Source organism: Bombina bombina, chromosome 1 (assembly GCF_027579735.1).
Source record: "Bombina bombina isolate aBomBom1 chromosome 1, aBomBom1.pri, whole genome shotgun sequence".
Classification (NCBI taxonomy): Eukaryota; Metazoa; Chordata; class Amphibia; order Anura; family Bombinatoridae; genus Bombina; species Bombina bombina.
Genome location: NC_069499.1, coordinates 833,611,646 through 833,626,707, shown reverse-complemented (window position 1 = coordinate 833,626,707; position 15,062 = coordinate 833,611,646). Strand labels below are relative to the sequence as shown.

Genomic DNA, 15,062 nt, shown 5'->3' with positions numbered 1-15,062 from the left:
TTTATGAGGAGGCAGGAGAGTGGGAGTAGCTGGGGGCGGAGCTATGAATGTTGCCGAGGATTGAGCTGGCATTTTATTGGCTGTTCCAATCAGCCAATAGAATGCCAGCTCAATCCTATTGGCTGATTGCATCAGCCAATAGGATTTTTTCTACCTTAATTCCGATTGGCTGATAGAATTCTATCAGCCAATCGGAATTGAAGGGACGCTATCTTGGATGACGTCATTTAAAGGAACCTTCATTCAGTCTTAGCCGTCGGCAGAAGAGGATGCTCCGCGTCGGATGAAAACTTCTGCCCGTCTGGAGGACCACTTTGGCCCCGTTGGATGAAGACGTCTCCCGGTAAGTTGATCTTCAAGGGGTTAGTGTTAGGTTTTTTAAGGGGGGATTGGGTGGGTTTTAGAGTAGCGTTGGTTGTGTGGGTGGTGGGTTTTAATGTTGGGGGGGATTTGTAATTTTTTTTTTACAGGTAAAAGAGCTGATTACTTTGGGGCAATGCCCCGCAAAAGGCCTTTTTAAGGGCTATTTGTAATTTAGTGTAGGGTAGGGCTTTTTTTTTATTTGGGGGGGGGGGCTTTTTTATTTTGTTAGGGGGATTAGATTAGGTGTAATTAGTTTAAAAATCTTGTAATTTGTTTATTATTTTCTGTAATTTTTTTTTTGTACTTTAGCTAATTTTATTTAGTTGTATTTAGTTTAGGGAATTAATTTAATTATAGAGTAGTGTTAATTTGTATTTATTTTAGCTAGGTAGTTATTAAATAGTTAATAACTATTTAGTAACTATTCTACCTAGTTAAAATAAATACAAATTTGCCTGTAAAATAAGAATAAACCCTAAGCTAGATACAATGTAACTATTAGTTATATTGTAGCTATCTTAGGGTTTATTTTATAAGTAAGTATTTATTTAGTTTTAAATCGGAATAATTTAGTTAATGATAGGAATATTTATTTAGATTTATTTAAATTATATTTGTTAGGGGGTGTTAGGGTTAGACTTAGGTTTAGGGGGTTAATAAATTTAGAATAGTGGCGGCGATGTTGGGGGCGGCAGATTAGGGGTTAATAAGTGTAGGTAGGTGGCGGCGACATTGGGGGCAGCAGATTAGGGGTTAATAAATATAATGTAGGTGTTGGGGGCAGCAGATTAGGGGTTAATAAGTATAATGTAGGTGGCGCGGTGTCCGGAGCGGCAGATTAGGGGTTAATAATATAATGTAGGTGGCGACGATGTCGGGGGCGGCAGATTAGGGGTTAATAAGTGTAATATTAGGGGTGTTTAGACTTGGGGTTCATGTTAGGGTGTTAGGTGTAAACATAACTTTTATTTTCCCATAGGAATCAATGGGGCTGCGTTAGGAGCTAAACGCTGCTTTTTTGCAAGTGTTAGACTTTTTTTCAGCCGGCTCTCCCCTTTGATTCCTGTGGGGAAATCGTGCATGAGCACGTTACACCAGCTCACCGCTAACGTAAGCAGCGCTGGTATTGGAGTAAGATGTGGAGCAACATTTTGCTCAATGCTCACTTCTTGCCTTTTAACGCCGGGTTTGTAAAAACCCGTAATACCAGCACTGTCTGTAAGTGAGCGGTGAGCATAAACTGCTCGTTAGCACTGCATAGCTTCTAACGCAAAACTCGTAATCTAGGTGTGTCTCTTTCTTTTTTAGCCTCTTGATACTTATGCCATAACCTGGTATTCGGATTGTCTATATATTTCCTATACAAATTCCTCACTGTGTTAGTTAATTGATTTTCCCTGGCTTTAGCAATTTCTTTCCATTTAATCATAAGAGCCTTGATCTCTCCCCTAAAAAAAGCTTTGGATGCTTCCCAGAATATTTCAATTTTATTTAAATATGTACTATTGTTGGCGTAAAATTCTCTCCATAACCTTCTTAATTCATGTTGAAATCTGATATTATGCAATAAATATTTAGGGAAGAAAGAGTTATTGGTGCCATTCAAAGAATATTTTGGATACTTAATTTGCAGGGAGATGCATGCATGATCTGAGAGATATATATATTGTATTTTCACAGGTGTATGTCTTACTATCTGGGTTATGGATACCCCATATATCTTTGAGTTTAAGACTTACAAATTATCCAGAAACTTGGCTTCCTTGTTATAACGTCTAGAGGTTTTAACTTCCAACTTATCCAATTTAGGATGTGGGGTCATGTTAAAGTCTCCCACCAATATTAAGTTACACTTAACAAATGGAAGTAGTTTAACATAGTTTGTCCCAAAAATTTACTTCAAATTGATTGGGTCCATAGATATTATATAAAACATATCGGATTTTAGCAACCTTAAAGTGTATAATAATAAAACGTACGCTGTCTAGATCTTGTGAAATAATTTTAAAATCTAGATTTTCTTTCATGTAATTGGCAAGAGTCCATGAGCTAGTGACGTATGGGATATACATTCCTACCAGGAGGGGCAAAGTTTCCCAAACCTCAAAATGCCTATAAATACACCCCCCACCACACCTACAATTCAGTTTTTACAAACTTTGCCTCCTATGGAGGTGGTGAAGTAAGTTTGTGCTAGATTTCTTTGACATGCGCTTCTCAGCGTGCTGAAGCCCGGTTCCTCTCAGAGTGCAGTGAATGACAGAGGGATGTGAAGGGAGTATTACCTATTGAATACAATGGTCATCCTAACAGGGATCTATTTCATAGGTTCTCTGTTATCGGTCGTAGAGATTCATTTCCTACCTCCCTTTTCAGATCGACGATATACTCTTATATACCATTACCTCTGCTGATTCTCGTTTCAGTACTGGTTTGGCTATCTACTTTATGTAGATGAGTGTCTTTTGTTAAGTATGTTTTCTTTTATTTAAGACACTCTCAGCTATGGTTTGGCACTTTATATGTAAAGTTCCTAAATATAATGTTTTGTAATTATATTTACCATGATTCTGGTTAATCAGTATATTTCCTTCTTACAGACTGTCAGTTTCATTTTTTGGGAAATGCATTTATAAATATATATATATATATATATATATATATATATATATATATATATATATATAATATAAATTCTTACCTGAAATTTTTTCAAATTGACTTTCTTTTCTAAATTGCGGGCTGTTAGGCTCGCGGGAGCGCAAAATGCTACAATTTATTGCGTCATTTTTGGCCCAAGACTTTTTTGGCGTGAGAATTACGTTTGTTGATTTAGTCATTTCCGGCGTATTAGTTGTCGCTGAGAGTTTTCACGTAGTTGCGTCATCTATGATGCTCGTGTTTGTTGCAGACGTTCTTGGCGCCAAAAAATATTTTGTCAGTTGTGCGTCATACTTGACGCCAGATTTTTGACATTATTTAAGTCCTTATTTCATTTTGCTTCTGGTTTCCAGAGGCTTATTTTGTTTGAATTTTTTCCCATTCCTGAAACTGCCATATAGGGAAATAGATAATTTTGCTTTATATGTTATTTTTTCTATTACATATTGCAAGATGTCTCAAGCTGACCCTGTATCAGAATCTACTACTGGAAACCTGCTGCCTGATGTCGGTTCCAGGAAGTGGGAGGGATATTTAAGCCTTTGGCTGGGGGTGTCTTTGCCTCCTCCTGGTGGCCAGGTGTTGTATTTCCCAACAGTAAGGAATGAAGTCGTGGACTCTCCCTGCCAGGAAAGAAAGGAAGTTATCTGGTAAGCATAAATTTAGTTTTCAGTTATTTCTACAATTTAGCTTAACTTTGTTTAAGGCACAGTCTTATAAGCAAAGCAAGTGTTACATGAGCAATACTTTAGCCATTTTCCTTACAGACTCTCACTATTTTCTGAAAGTCTATAAACTCCTGAAACATGGTCCACTTTTTTGTACTTCCCTTTTTTGTTTTTCTTTGTCGACCACTATCTGAAATGACATAAATGTCCTAGAATAAAATGAAGATAGCAAGTTTCATCAGACAATTCCCATTGATGAAGGCTCATGTGGAATTTTTATAGTTTTGACTTTTCAGCCTCATCTACTAAGTTGCTATGTTCATTGGCTGCTTAAAGGTGTTCTTGATGTTGAGGATTCAGGTTATCTCTCTGTGTTTTTTCCTCCTCTCCTACAGAAAGTGAACATTCTTGGCAACAGCTTCCGGAACCCTGTTGGTTTAGCTGCTGGCTTTGATAAACATGCAGAGGCTGTTGATGGACTTTTTAAATTGGGCTTTGGATTTGTGGAAATTGGAAGTGTTACCCCAAAACCCCAGAAAGGGAACCCCACACCCCGCGTGTTCCGTCTTCATCAAGACAGGGCAATCATAAACAGGTAAAATGAATGTGAGTGTATATTATATGACACTAAAGTGCGTGTGTAATACTGATCCTGTCTTTTTCAGATATGGATTTAACAGCCATGGTGTTGAAGTTGTGCGTCAACGACTGCTGGAGAGAGTGGAAAAACAGAAAAGACTTACAGCTGGTGAGATGATTCCAGAAACTAATATTATACCTGTTGTCCAGCTATTATTTCTCTAGTACTACCAGTAACACCTTTTATTAAATCCACTTTGGATAGACTAGGAATAATACCCTCTGTGTTGTGTAATAAATATTTTATCCATATAAAACTAATCACACCAGCTTCTGCTCATCCTCTTAGCCCTTGCTCCTCTCCCCCTCAACCTCTCTTCTCACCTCCCTGATATCCACAATCCTTCTCACTCTCTAACAGTCTGTTCACACCCTCTTATTTAGCTTTTCCTCACACTCAGCACTCTCCTCACCACCTGCCACACAAAGCCTCTCCTTTATCCTATAACCACTTCTGCTTTACACAGAGTTCTGCTTATCCTTTTAACTTTCTTTCCCTCACAAACCAATCGCCCCCCCCTTGGATACAGCCCTCTCATCCCTCATCCCTTATTCCTTGCATATAACTCTGCTCACCCTTCAGCACCACACATTTAAATAGTAGATGAGGATGAAAGAAAACCAAAATCAGTTAAGTTCAACCTATATAGTTCTTACTTGATTTACAATAAAGAAGCTCTTACTGAACTTACATTAATACCTGTCACGCCGCACCACTCTAGCCATTGTTAGGGGCGGGGCGTCTCCGTCCTGCTCGTTGCCAGGGGCAGTGTCGGCTCAGGGTCTCCTTCCTGTTCGTTGCCAGGGGCAGTGTCGGCTCAGGATGCGTGCGGCGCTGACGTCGTCGCCGCACGCTCCTGATGCCGGTAGGAGGTCACTGCGCCTATTTAAATCCTGCACTAACGATCTGTCACTGATCAAGTATAGGTGTTACTCTGTGTGCTCCTGTGTGTGACAGATTGTTCTATGTACCTAAATACCATTGTTGCTGAACCTGCCTGTTTACTGACTACTCTACCTGCCTTAACCCTTAAACTGCTGGACTGATCATTGTTGCTAAACCTGCCTGTTTGCTGACTACTCTACCTGCCTTAACCCTTAAAATGCTGGACTGATCAATGTTGCTGAACCTGCCTGTTTGCCGACTACTCTACCTGCCTTAACCCTTAAACTGCTGGACTGATCACTGTTCACTGTCGCTCCTCTCACTGAATTGACAAAACGGAACAAAGACTGTAAACATTGGCCTCCTGAGGCCGTAAATGCCTAAAAAAGGCTTTGTGTTCAGCTCATGTGCTCCGCCATCCTGATGCTGACCTACAGTTCACTTTAGAGGTTGATGCCTCCGAGATAGGGGCTGGAGCAGTTCTCACCCAAAGGGACCCTTTGACTTCCAAGTCACACCCTGTAGCCTTTTTCTCTAAATGCTTTACTCCTGCTGAGAGGAACTATGATGTGGGTAATCGTGAACTCTTAGCCATTAAGATGGCCTTGACTGAATGGCGTCATTGATTTGAGGGCACCGCCAATCCTATTCAGATTCTCACCGACCACAAGAATCTGACGTACCTAGTGACCGCTCATCGACTCAATCCTCGACAGGTCAGGTGGGCCTTGTTCTTTTCTCGTTTTAACTTTGTGGTCTCTTATCTTCCTGGGACTAAGAACAAGCAGGTGGATGCCCTTTTCTCCAACATAGGTGTGTCCGGTCCACGGCGTCATCCTTACTTGTGGGGATATTCTCTTCCCCAACAGGAAATGGCAAAGAGCCCAGCAAAGCTGGTCATATGATCCCTCCTAGGCTCCGCCTACCCCAGTCATTCTCTTTGCCGTTGCACAGGCAACATCTCCACGGAGATGGCTAAGAGTTTTTTGGTGTTTAAATGTAGTTTTTATTCTTCAATCAAGTGTTTGTTATTTTAAAATAGTGCTGGTATGTACTATTTACTCTGAAACAGAAAAGAGAAGAAGATTTCTGTTTGTAAGAGGAAGATGATTTTAGCAAACGTTACTAAAATCGATTGCTGTTTCCACACAGGACTGTTGAGATGAAGTAACTTCAGTTGGGGGAAGCAGTTGGCAGACTTTTCTGCCTGAGGTATGACTGGCCACATTTCTAACACGACTTGGTAATGCTGGAAGGCTGTCATTTTCCCTATGGGGACCGGTAAGCCATTTTCTTAGATTAAGTAAAAGAATAAAGGCTTTATAAGGGCTTAAAAAACTGGTAGACATTTTTCTGGGCTAAAACGATTACTTTGCTAAGCATATTTGACAGATTATAGCTCTTTATAGTTATTATAATCTTGGGGATTGTTGTTAAAAAACGGCAGGCACTGTATGGACACCTTTTTCAGATGGGGGCCTTCTCTAGTCATAGGCAGAGCCTCATTTTCGCGCTACTAATGCGCAGTTGTTTTTGGAAGGCAAGGCATGCAGATGCATGTGTGAGGAGCTAAGATCCACTGAAAAAGCTTATAGAAGGCGTCATTTGGTATCGTATTCCCCTCTGGGCTTGGTTGGGTCTCAGCAAAGCAGATTCCTGGGACTGTATAGGGGTTAAATGTAAAAACGGCTCCGGTTCCGTTATTTTAAGGGTTAAAGCTTTCAAATTTGGTGTGCAATACTTTTAAGGCTTTAAGACACTGTGGTGAAATTTTGGTGAATTTTGAACAATTGCTTCATACTTTTTCGCATATTCAGTAATAAAGTGTGTTCTGTTTAAAATTTAAAGTGACAGTAACGGTTTTATTTTAAAAGTTTTTTTGTGCTTTGTTGCCAAGTTTAAGCCTGTTTAACATGTCTGAACCATCAGATAAACGATGTTCTATATGTATGAAAGCCAATGTGTCTCCCCATTTAAATATATGTGATAATTGTGACATGGTGTCCAAACAAAGTAGGGACAATGATGCCACAGATAATAATAGTGCCCAAGATGATTCTTCAGATGAGGGGAGTAAGCATGGTACTGCATCACCCCCTTCTGTGTCTACACCAGTTTTGCCCACACAAGAGGCCCCTAGTACATCTAGTGCGCCAATACTTATTACTATGCAACAATTAACGGCTGTTATGGATAATTCTATTGCAAATATTTTATCTAAAATGCCTACTTATCAAAGAAAGCGCGATTGCTCTGTTTTAAACACTGAAGAGCAAGAGGACGCTGATAACGTTTCTGACATACCCTCACACCAATCTGAAGGGGCCAGGAGGGAGGTTTTGTCTGAGGGAGAAATTTCAGATTCAGGAAAAATTTCTCAACAAGCTGAACCTGATGTTGTAACATTTAAATTTAAATTAGAACATCTCCGCGCACTGCTTAAGGAGGTATTATCTACTCTGGATGATTGTGACAATTTGGTCATACCAGAGAAATTATGTAAGATGGACAAGTTCCTAGAGGTTCCGGTGCCCCCCGATGTTTTTCCTATACCCAAGCGGGTGGCGGACATAGTAAACAAGGAATGGGAAAGGCCCGGCATACCTTTTGTTCCTCCCCCTATATTTAAGAAATTATTTCCTATAGTCGACCCCAGAAAGGACTTATGGCAGACAGTCCCTAAGGTCGAGGGGGCGGTCTCTACTCTAAACAAACGCACTACTATTCCCATAGAAGATAGTTGTGCTTTTAAAGATCCTATGGATAAAAAATTAGAGGGTTTGCTTAAAAAGATGTTTGTTCAGCAAGGTTACCTTCTTCAACCAATTTCATGCATTGTTCCTGTCACTACGGCAGCGTGTTTCTGGTTCGAAGAACTAGAAAAGTCGCTCAATAAAGAATCTTCGTATGAGGAGGTTATGGACAGAGTTCATGCACTTAAATTGGCTAACTCTTTTATTCTAGATGCCGCTTTGCAATTAGCGAGATTAGCGGCGAAAAATTCAGGATTTGCTATCGTGGCGCGCAGAGCGCTCTGGCTAAAGTCTTGGTCAGCGGATGTGTCTTCCAAGACAAAATTGATTAACATCCCTTTCAAGGGCAAAACACTGTTTGGTCCTGATTTGAAAGAGATTATTTCAGACATCACCGGAGGAAAGGGCCACGCCCTTCCTCAGGATAGGTCTTTTAAGGCTAGAAATAAGCCTAATTTTCATCCCTTTCGCAGAAACGGACCAGCCTCTACTTCTACATCCTCTAAGCAAGAGGGTAATACTTCTCAACCCAAACCAGCCTGGAGACCGATGCAAGGCTGGAACAAGGGTAAGCAGGCCAAGAAGCCTGCCACTGCTACCAAAACAGCATGAAGGGATGGCCCCCGATCCGGGACCAGATCTGGTGGGGGGCAGACTTTCTCTCTTTGCTCAGGCCTGGGCAAGAGATGTTCAGGATCCTTGGGCACTAGAAATAGTTTCTCAAGGTTATCTCCTGGAATTCAAGGAACTACCCCCAAGGGGAAGGTTCCACAGGTCTCAATTATCTTCAAACCAAATAAAAAGACAGGCATTCTTACATTGTGTAGAAGACCTGTTAAAGATGGGAGTAATTCATCCAGTTCCAATAAGAGAACAAGGGATGGGGTTTTACTCCAACCTGTTCATAGTTCCCAAAAAAGAGGGAACATTCAGACCAATTCTAGATCTCAAGATCCTAAACAAATTTCTCCAACATAGGTGTGTCCGGTCCACGGCGTCATCCTTACTTGTGGGATATTCTCTTCCCCAACAGGAAATGGCAAAGAGCCCAGCAAAGCTGGTCACATGATCCCTCCTAGGCTCCGCCTACCCCAGTCATTCTCTTTGCCGTTGTACAGGCAACATCTCCACGGAGATGGCTTAGAGTTTTTTAGTGTTTAACTGTAGTTTTTCATTATTCAATCAAGAGTTTGTTATTTTCAAATAGTGCTGGTACGTACTATTTACTCAGAAACAGAAAAGAGATGAAGAATTCTGTTTGTATGAGGAAAATGATTTTAGCAACCGTAACTAAAATCCATGGCTGTTCCACACAGGACTGTTGAGAGCAATTAACTTCAGTTGGGGGAACAGTTTGCAGTCCCTTGCTGCTTGAGGTATGACACATTCTAACAAGACGATGTAATGCTGGAAGCTGTCATTTTCCCTATGGGATCCGGTAAGCCATGTTTATTACGATTGTAAATAAGGGCTTCACAAGGGCTTATTTAAACTGTAGACTTTTTCTGGGCTAAATCGATTGATTATTAACACATATTTAGCCTTGAGGAATCATTTTATCTGGGTATTTTGATATAATAATATCGGCAGGCACTGTTTTAGACACCTTATTCTTTAGGGGCTTTCCCAAAGCATAGGCAGAGTCTCATTTTCGCGCCGGTATGGCGCACTTGTTTTTGAGGACAGCATGGCATGCAGCTGCATGTGTGTGGAGCTCTGATACATAGAAAGGTCTTTCTAAAGCAGATTCCAGGGACTGTAAAGGGGTTAAATATAAAAACGGCTCCGGTTCCGTTATTTTAAGGGTTAAAGCTTCCAAATTTGGTGTGCAATACTTTTAAGGCTTTAAGACACTGTGGTGAAATTTTGGTGAATTTTGAACAATTCCTTCATACTTTTTCGCAATTGCAGTAATAAAGTGTGTTTAGTTTAAAATTTAAAGTGACAGTAACGGTTTTATTTTAAAACGTTTTTTGTGCTTTGTTATCAAGTTTATGCCTGTTTAACATGTCTGAACTACCAGATAGATTGTGTTCTGACTGTGGGGAAACCAAGGTTCCTTCTCATTTAACTATATGTATTTTATGTCATAAAAAAATTTAGTAAAAATGATGCCCAAGATGATTCCTCAAGTGAGGGGAGTAAGCATGGTACTGCATCATCCCCTCCTTCGTCTACACCAGTCTTGCCCATACAGGAGGCCCCTAGTACATCTAGTGCGCCAATACTCCTTACTATGCAACATTTAACGGCTGTAATGGATAATTCTATCAAAAACATTTTAGCCAATATGCCCACTTATCAGTGAAAGCGCGACTGCTCTGTTTTAGAAAATTCTGTAGAGCATGAGAACGCTGATGATATGGTTTCCGAAGGGCCCCTACACCAGTCTGAGGGGGCCAGGGAGGTTTTGTCTGAGGGAGAAATTTCAGATTCAGGAAACATTTCTCAACAAGCTGAACCTGATGTGATTACTTTTAAATTTAAGTTGGAACATCTCCGCGCTCTGCTTAAGGAGGTGTTATCCAATTTGGATGATTGTGATTATCTGGTCATTCCAGAACCACTATGTAAAATGGAAAAGTTCTTAGAGGCCCCGGGGCCCCCCGAAGCTTTTCCTATATCCAAGCGGGTGGCGTACATTGTTAGTACAGAATGGGACAGGCCCGGTATACCTTTAGTACCTCCCCCCATATTTATAAAATTGTTTTCCTATAGTCGACACCAGAAAGGACTGATGGCAGACAGTCCCCAAGGTCGAGGGGGCGGTTTCTACTCTACACAAGCGCGCCACTATACCCATAGAAGATAGTTGTGCTTTCCAAGATCCTATGGATAAAAAATTAGAAGGTCTGCTAAAGATGTTTGTTCAGCAAGGTTCCCTTCTACAACCAATTGCATGCATTGTCCCTGTCACTGCAGCCGCGTGTTTCTAGTTTGAGCTAGGAAAGGCGATTATTAGTAATTCTTCTTCTTATGAGGAGATTATGGACAGAATTCGTGCTCTTAAATTGGCTAATTCTTTCACCCTAGACGCCACCTGGCAATTGGCTAGGTTAGCGGCGAAAAAATTCTGGGTTTGCTATTGTGGCGCAGAGCGCTTTGGTTAAAATCTTGGGCAGCGGATGCGTCTTCCAAGAACAAATTGCTTGACATTCCTTTCAAGGGGAAAACACTCTTTGGCCCTGACTTGAAAGAGATTATCTCTGATATCACTGGGGGCAAGGGCCACGCCCTTCCTCAGGATAGGTCTGTTCAAGACCAAAAATAAACCTAAGTTTCGTCCCTTTCGCAGAAACGGATCAGCCCCAAGGGCTACGTCCTCTAAGCAGGAAGGTAATACTTCTCAAGCCAATCCAGCCTGGAGACCTATGCAAGGCTGGAACAAAGGAAAGCAGGCCAGGAAACCTGCCACTGCTACCAAGACAGCATGAAATGCGGGCCCCCGATCCGGGACCGGATCTGGTGGGGGGCAGACTCTCTCTCTTCGCTCAGGCTGGGGCAAGAGATGTTCTGGACCCTTGGGCGCTAGAAATAGTCTCCCAAGGTTATTCTCTGGAGTTCAAGGGGCTTCCTCCAAGGGGGAGGTTCCACAGGTCTCAGTTGTCTTCAGACCACATAAGAAGACAGGCATTCTTACATTGGGTAGAAGACCTGCTAAAAATGGGAGTGATTCATCCTGTTCCATTAGGAGAACAAGGGATGGGGTTCTACTCCAATCTGTTCATAGTTCCCAAAAAAGAGGGAACGTTCAGACCAATCTTAGATCTCAAGATCTTGAACAAGTTTCTCAAGGTTCCATCGTTCAAGATGGAAACCATTCGAACACTTCTTCCTTCCATCCAGGAAGGTCAATTCATGACCAAGGTGGATTTCAAGGATGCGTATCTACATATTCCTATCCACAAGGAACATCATCGGTTCCTAAGGTTTGAATTCCTGGACAAGCATTTCCAGTTCGTGGCGTTTTCTTTCGGATTAGCCACTGCTCCTAGGATTTTCTCATAGGTACTAGGGTCCCTTCTGGCGGTGCTAAGACCAAGGGGCATTGCTGTAGTACCTTACTTGGACGACATTCTGATTCGAGCGTCGTCCCTTCCTCAAGTAAAGGCTCACACGGACATTGTCCTGGCCTTTCTCAGATCTCACGGATGGAAAGTGAACGTGGAAAAGAGTTCTCTATCTCCGTCAACGAGGGTGCCCTTCTTGGGAACTATAATAGACTCCTTAGAAATGAGGATTTTTCTGACAGAAGCCAGAAAAACAAAACTTCTAGACTCTTGTCGGATACTTCATTCCGTTCCTCTTCCTTCCATAGCGCAGTGCATGGAAGTGATAGGTTTGATGGTAGCGGCAATGGACATAGTTCCTTTTGTGCGCATTCATCTAAGACCATTACAACTGTTCCTGCTCAGTCAGTGGAATGGGGACTATTCAGACTTGTCTCCGAAGATACAAGTAAATCAGAGGACCAGAGACTCATTCCGTTGGTGGCTGTCCCTGGACAACCTGTCACAAGGGATGACCTTCCGCAGACCAGAGTGGGTCATTGTCACGACCGACGCCAGTCTGATGGGCTGGGGCGCGGTCTGGGGATCCCTGAAAGCTCAGGGTCTTTGGTCTCGGGTAGAATCTCTTCTACCGATAAATATTCTGGAACTGAGAGCGATATTCAATGCTCTCAAAGCTTGGCCTCAGCTAGCGAGGGCCAAGTTCATACATCAACCATCAGGGGGGAACAAGGAGTTCCCTAGCGATGGAAGAAGTGACCAAAATCATTCTATGGGCGGAGTCTCACTCCTGCCACCTGTCTGCTATCCACATCCCAGGAGTGGAAAATTGGGAAGCGGATTTTCTGAGTCGTCAGACATTGCATCCGGGGGAGTGGGAACTCCATCCGGAAATCTTTGCCCAAGTCACTCAACCGTGGGGCATTCCAGACATGGATCTGATGGCCTCTCGTCAGAACTTCAGAGTTCCTTACTACGGGTACAGATCCAGGGATCCCAAGGCGGCTCTAGTGGATGCACTAGTAGCACCTTGGACCTTCAAACTAGCTTATGTGTTCCCGCCGTTTCCTCTCATCCCCAGGCTGGTAGCCAGGATCAATCAGGAGAGGGCGTCGGTGATTTTGATAGCTCCTGCGTGGCCACGCAGGACTTGGTATACAGATCTGGTGAATATGTCATCGGCTCCACCATGGAAGCTACCTTTGAGACGAGACCTTCTTGTTCTAGGTCCGTTCGACCCACTCCAGCTGACTGCTTGGAGATTGAACGCTTGATCTTATCAAAGCGAGGGTTCTCAGATTCTGTTATTAATACTCTTGTTCAGGCCTGAAAGCCTGTAACCAGAAAATTACCACATAATTTGGTATATCTGTTGGTGTGAATCTGCAGGATTCCCTTGGGACAAGGTTAAGATTCCTAAGAGTCTATCCTTCCTTCGAGAAGGATTGGAAAAATGATTATCTGCAAGTTCCTTGATGGGACAGATTTCTGCCTTGTCTGTGTTACTTCACAAAAAGCTGGCAGCTGTGCCAGATGTTCTAGCCTTTGTTCAGGCTCTGGTTAGAATCAAGCCTGTTTACAAAATTTTGACTCCTCCTTGGAGTCTCAACCTAGTTCTTTCAGTTCTTCAGGGGGTTCCGTTTGAACCCTTACATTCCGTTGATATTAAGTTATTATCTTGGAAAGTTTTGTTTTTGGTTGCAATTTCTTCTGCTAGAAGAGTTTCAGAATTATCTGCTCTGCAGTGTTCTTCTCCTTATCTGGTGTTCCATGCAGATAAGGTGGTTTTGCGTACTAAACCTGGTTTTCTTCCAAAAGTTGTTTCTAACAAAGACATTAACCAGGAGATAGTTGTGCCTTCTTTGTGTCCTAATCCAGTTTCAAAGAAGGAACGTTTGTTGCACAACTTGGATGTAGTTCGTGCTCTCAAATTTTACTTAGCAGCTACTAAGGTTTTCAGACAAACTTTGGCTTTGTTTGTTGTTTATTCTGGTAAACGGAGAGGTCAAAAAGCAACTTCTACCTCTCTCTCCTTCTGGATTAAAAGCATTATCCGATTGGCTTATGAGACTGCCGGACGGCAGCCTCCTGAAAGAATCACAGCTCACTCCACTAGGGCTGTGGCTTCCACATGGGCCTTCAAGAACGAGGCTTCTGTTGATCAGATATGTAAGGCAGCGACTTGGTCTTCACTGCACACTTTTTCTAAATTTTACAAATTTGATACTTTTGCTTCTTCTGAGGCTATTTTTGGGAGAAAGGTTTTGCAAGCCGTGGTGCCTTCCATTTAGGTGACCTGATTTGCTCCCTCCCTTCATCCGTGTCCTAAAGCTTTGGTATTGGTTCCCACAAGTAAGGATGACGCCGTGGACCGGACACACCTATGTTGGAGAAAACAGAATTTATGTTTACCTGATAAATTACTTTCTCCAACGGTGTGTCCGGTCCACGGCCCGCCCTGGTTTTTTTAATCAGGTCTGATAATTTATTTTCTTTAACTACAGTCACCACGGTAACATATGGTTTCTCCTATGCAAATATTCCTCCTTTACGTCGGTCGAATGACTGGGGTAGGCGGAGCCTAGGAGGGATCATGTGACCAGCTTTGCTGGGCTCTTTGCCATTTCCTGTTGGGGAAGAGAATATCCCACAAGTAAGGATGACGCCGTGGACCGGACACACCGTTGGAGAAAGTAATTTATCAGGTAAACATAAATTCTGTTTTCTCAGGGTTCCATCGTTCAAAATGGAAACCATTCGAACGATCCTTCCTACCATCCAGGAAGGTCAATTTATGACCACGGTGGATTTAAAGGATGCGTACCTCCATATTCCTATCCACAAGGAACATCATCAGTTCCTAAGGTTCGCTTTTCTGGACAAGCATTACCAGTTTGTGGCACTTCCATTCGGATTAGCCACTGCTCCGAGAATTTTCACAAAGGTACTAGGGTCCCTTCTAGCGGTTCTAAGACCAAGGGGCATTGCAGTAGTACCGTACTTGGACGACATCCTGATTCAAGCGTCGTCTCTGTCAAAAGCAAAGGCTCATACGGACATCGTCCTAGCCTTTCTCAGATCT

The 15,062-nt window shown here is 42.4% G+C and overlaps 1 protein-coding gene across 2 annotated transcripts in view; it reads left to right on the top strand.

Annotated features, from left to right (window-relative positions):
* The window catches only part of DHODH (dihydroorotate dehydrogenase (quinone)), a 234,092-nt gene that overhangs the window by 87,170 nt on the left and 131,860 nt on the right, over positions 1 to 15,062 (top strand). For both annotated transcript variants that reach the window (XM_053699450.1, XM_053699449.1), the window contains 2 exons: positions 4,088 to 4,287; positions 4,358 to 4,440. In XM_053699450.1, coding sequence (XP_053555425.1) covers positions 4,088 to 4,287; positions 4,358 to 4,440 — 283 coding nt within the window. The remainder of the gene's footprint in view (positions 1 to 4,087; positions 4,288 to 4,357; positions 4,441 to 15,062) is intronic.